The 5,270-nt window shown below is 45.9% G+C and overlaps 1 protein-coding gene across 1 annotated transcript; it reads left to right on the forward strand.

Moving 5' to 3' along the window:
- Positions 1-310: 310 nt before the first annotated feature.
- On the forward strand, positions 311-4,454 carry LOC141025502 (wall-associated receptor kinase 5-like). Its single transcript, XM_073500872.1, has 3 exons — positions 311-1,336; positions 1,484-1,565; positions 1,678-4,454. Exons 1-3 carry the CDS (start codon positions 335-337, stop codon positions 2,895-2,897), a joined length of 2,304 nt encoding a protein of 767 aa, XP_073356973.1. The 5' UTR covers positions 311-334; the 3' UTR covers positions 2,898-4,454.
- Positions 4,455-5,270: the final 816 nt, after the last annotated feature.

Here is a 5,270-nt window from a genome sequence, read left to right on the forward strand (position 1 = left end):
ATCTGCGTTGATGTAACTAAAGCGAAGGAACCACAACAATGACAAAACGTCCGGCGTCATCGACTGCCATTTGGCAAGGCTGGACGCCTGTTTGCTAACTTATCCTCCCAGAGGAAGATTAGTAGACGAGGTTATGAGGCAAACTCAGCGATTAACTTTGACTGGAGTATAGTAACAGGCAGATATATTTTCGTTCACTTTCACGTGCCGGCGCCTTGACATTTTTAAGTGATAGTAGCACGTAGTACTATGTACATATAGCAAAATTAAGTGAAATCAGCTAACTCTAGCAACAAGGAAATTAGACAACCCATCTCCGTGCCGCCCGTACGTGATGGTAACCAGCAGTGTATCCATTGCGGCAGCGGCGCTGGTGCTGCTGATCTCGGCAAAAGCCGTCGCCGCAGGGGATCCGCCGATGATGATCGGGCTGCCGGGCTGCGACACCAGCTGTGGCGACGTGAGTGTGCCGTACCCGTTCGGCATGGGGCCGAGCAGGTGCTACAGGCCAGGGTTCAAGCTCACCTGCGACAATGACGGAAGCAAGCCCCCGCGGCTGCTCCTCGGCGACGGCAGCGCTGGCACATTCGAGGTCGACCGCATCTCCCTGGACAACAGCTGGATGCGCGTCGTCAGCCATGGACTGCAAGCCATCAACATGAGTGGTCGCTCCGGTCGGTGGAGCCTCGGTGAGACCGCCGGCGGGGTGATGTACTTCCTGCGTCCGAGGTCCAACGAGTTCATACTGACGGGCTGCAACGTGCAGGCGATGTTGCTGCGAAAGGGTAACCTCGTCAGCGGCTGCGCCTCTTTCTGCCCTCCTCTCTCTGATCGTCGATTTGCCGGATATGTTCCGGGGCATGGCCCCAACTCTACCTGCTCCAACATCGGTTGCTGCCAGTCGTCCATCATCGGTAACAGCATGCCCTACGGCGTGTCCTACGATGTCTACGTCAATGGGCTCAAGGGCATCCAGCGCAATGACACGAAGCGCTATACAACGGTGAAGAACGTACTGCTCATCGCCAAGGTGGGCTGGTTAAAGGAGAACAACCTGAAAGTGGTTATGAAATTTACCTACAAGAATAGTAGTAACTGGCGGCGGAAGGCTGATCAGCTCAGGGTCCCTGTGGTCCTCCAGTGGGCCGTGGCGCACGACGTCCCAGTGTATAATTTTTCGCGCAAATGCCCCTATGACGTAAAGCGGAGCATCTGCAAGAGCACCAACAGCAAATGCAAGGATGACAAGTATTGTAAGGACAGGGGAGCCTATTCCTGCCAGTGCAAGAAGGGCTACCAAGGCAACCCTTACCTCACCGGCGGATGCCAAGGTAACGTAATTTGCACGTGGCTGTTTTGTAAACTTGATTTTTATTTTTTCTTAACGTGGTCTTAAAGTAGACATGATAAATTAGATTGTGTATATGCAGATATCAAAGAGTGCGAGCAGAAAGAAAAATATGACTGCTATGGCGACTGTGAGGAATTGCCGGGGTCGTTTCGTTGCCGGTGCCCGGCAGGAACACATGGCAACTATACCCTACCTGGTGGCTGCGTCCACAAAGGTATGATGATCACCAGCCTCACAAATACTACTAGTGCGTGGAAACGGTTAAATATACATTATTGAGCAAATAATAATAGTAAATATATATATGTGTAATGTTTAATTTCCAGGTAACTTGCGTTTAATCATTGGTCTCTCGGTTGCAAGTGGACCATGCATTTTACTGTTGGTTCTTGGTGCACTCCTAATAACCCGTGCTCTTAAGCAACGCAAGGCTGATGCATTGAGATGGAAGTTCTTTAGTCAGAACCGTGGGCAACTATTGAAGCAGTTGGTATCTCACAGGGCAGATATCGGAGAGAGGATGATCATTTCATTAGAAGAGCTAGTGAAGGCTACCAACAATTTTGATCAAACTCGCAGGCTCGGTGAAGGAGGGCATGGCACCGTCTACAAGGGGATCTTGTCGGACCTGCATGTTGTGGCCATCAAGAAATCAAATATTGTTGTCAAGAGAGAAATCGACGAGTTCATAAATGAGGTTGCCATACTCTCACAAATCAACCATAGAAATATTGTGAGGCTCCGTGGGTGTTGCCTCGAGACAGAAGTCCCTTTATTGGCTTATGAGTTCATTTCCAATGGAACACTCAGTGATCATCTTCACAGGCCAGAACCAGGATCGCTTCCTTGGAAAGATAGGTTGAGGATCACAAGTGAAATAAGCAAAGCTCTCGCTTACCTTCACTCTGCTGTTTCAGTCCCAGTAATACATAGAGATATCAAGCCTTCCAACATACTTCTTGACGATGCATTGACAGCAAAAGTTTCAGACTTTGGAGCTTCAAGATACATTCAAGTGGATCAAGCAGGAACAACAACTGCAGTGCAAGGAACTATAGGGTACTTAGACCCTATGTATTATTATAATGGGCGCCTCACAGAAAGTAGTGATGTTTATAGCTTTGGAGTCCTTCTTGTTGAATTGCTTACTAGGAGGAAGCCATCTTTGTATAGATCCACCGAAGGCGATGGACTTGTCATGCAATTTGTGGCACTACTTGCAGAAGGTAATCTGCCCAAAATATTAGATCCGCAAGTTGTAGAGGAGGGGGGTAGCGAAGTGAACGAAGTTGCTACTCTAGCTGTGGCGTGTGTGAAACTAGGAGCAGAGGAGCGGCCAACCATGAGGCAAGTGGAGATGGAACTTGAAGCTCTCCAAGCAACCAAGGAGATTGTCTTGGCTGATTTGGTAGAAGAAATAGATGAGGTGTATGTAGCAACGGGCTATCCCTCGACCAGCCAACAAGCAAAGAAAAAACAAAAAGAAACAAGCAGGTGTTATAGCCAAGAAGAAGAATTCCTGTTGTCCGCGACATTCCCTCGATAGTTTTGCTTGCTTGTAAGTGGCTTTTTAGCTAAGGTACATTATTTCTGTTATTGAGAATCAGTATGTATTATTGTATGAACATGTGTGGTGAACATATCTCTGTTGTGCTAATTTTGCATGTTGTCGTGCACTCATCATTCTTGATGATCATCTAACTCCCCACTCCCCATGTTGTTTGGTTCAATGGGGCATTTTTTGGAGCACCCAAAGATCATGGTGGGCTTGGTATCCATGTAGATGAAAGTATTGTCTTCTTTCCTAGTGGCTTTTCAAGCTTATAAACAAGGATCGTATGTACAACCCCCCTAAACACATCAACGGACCAGATCTATTCATACCCTTTTATAACAAAGGGCAGGATGGTCTGTCAAGAAAATACCCACGAAGATCTGTCACGTTTTTGAGTCCGCCTTGGGCCAGCCCATTAGTGTTATGTACTGTAGCACGGTTCGACGCCCATTAGTGTTATGTACTGATCCCGAGCAGAGGTGAACTTGCTAATACCACCAGAACAAAGACGATTTGGTGATATATTTGCAGAGTTTACTTTGAACTAGAATGGACGTACTGTAGGAGTTTTATTTTGGAAATACTGTAACATAACAAAATTGGTACTGTACAAGCTGGCCGGACACTAGTATTGTAGCTAAAGAGTTTTTTCTCTCCCTATAATAATAAAGCACGGATTGATTTTATCGGGTTCACCGTCACAATACGCTTCTTCCCGTGAATTTACGCTTTCAGTTTAAATTTAAAACGTATACGCGAGGTGGTACTAATAAAATTTGATGCGCCGCACGCTAGCCTCGCTAAAAACCTGTCACGAAACCTGGGCCAGCCCAGATCCAAGCGGGGATCGAACACAAGACTTCACACAAGAAACCACCCTGAAAGGACCAGCCGATCATGAGTTGTGTTAACTGAGCTAGGCACAAAGGATTTTTTTCTCCTGTTGCAACACACGGGCATTTTTGCTAGTATAGCTAAAAAGAACTAATGTGTTTTCTCCTCTTTTGGAATATTTTTTAAATGAAACGTTTTCCAAAATTTGAACTTCTTTGGGACATGATTTTTTTTTCAAATTTGTGCACCATTTTTTTATGAAAATATTTTGATATTTTGATTTGTTTTAAATTTGAAGAACATTTTTTTAAGATTGTAAACATTTTACTGAAACTACAATTTTTTTTGAAAATGCAAAACTGGGCCAAAACCCAATTTTTTTGACATGGTGCCTTGAATTGGTCATACGAGGCCATGAAAAATGGGGCTATTTCAAGGAAAATACAAAACGTATCGAAAACCAAAACAACTTGTCATGGTGCCTTGGATTGGTCATATGAGGCCATGAAAAAAATTAGGGCCATTTCAAGGATGTCGAGAAACAACGTGCTCTCAGACGGACCCTTCTGGGCAACCTGAACACACTCCATTGAACATGATGTTTTTGTAGATATCCTTGAAATTACCCCAACTTTTGCTACTAGATGAATATGCTAATGGTAGGCATCCATGGCAGGTTTGAACGACTTTCGACACTGTATGTAAGTTGCAACATGTCTAGCCATTTATCGACTGAGAAAACATTAGAAAATGAAAAACTTGTCAAAAACCCAAGCAACTTGGGTTGGTGCCTGGAATTGGTTATACAAGGCCATGGAAAAAAATATTGGGGGCATCGATGCCTACCATGGGTATGCCACCTGCTGGCAAAAGTTCGATTACGCCTCCGTATATCACCCTCAGACAAACGGTTAGGTCGAAAGAGCTAACGGCCTGATAATGAGCGGCATCAAACCTAGACTAGTGCGATCCCTGCAAGAATCAGACAAGCACTGGGTTGAGGAACTCGATTCCGTACTCTGGGGGCTGCGGACCACGCCCAATCGCACGACCAGATATACACCTTTCTTCATGGTGTACGGAGCGGAGGCGGTCTTGCCTTGAGACATTATTCATGGCTCACCTCGAGTGCGCATGTACGAAGAGAGAGAAGCCGAGATCGATCGACAGGACGATCTGGACGGCCTGGAGGAGGAGCGCGATGTCGTGAAGGCCCGTTCTGCATTCTACCAACAGCAGGCTTGGCGATATCAAAGCAGAGAAGTATGGGCAAAGACTTATAATGTCGGGGAACTCGTTCTACGCCTACCAGATAAGAAAAAGAATAAGCTCAAGCCCAAATGGGAGGGTCCCTTCATTATAGATAAAGTTCTCACTGGAGAAGCCTATCACCTTCGCAATGCTTCGGATAATCGCTTGGAGACAAACCCATGGAACGCTACCCGGCTCCGAAGATTCTACGCCAAAGTCCGCACACATACCTTTTCCTCGTTCCTTCTTTTCTCCTATTCACCTTGTTATTTTTTTCTC

This window comes from Aegilops tauschii, chromosome 6 (genome assembly GCF_002575655.3).
Source record: "Aegilops tauschii subsp. strangulata cultivar AL8/78 chromosome 6, Aet v6.0, whole genome shotgun sequence".
In the NCBI taxonomy this organism is placed as follows: Eukaryota; Viridiplantae; Streptophyta; class Magnoliopsida; order Poales; family Poaceae; genus Aegilops; species Aegilops tauschii.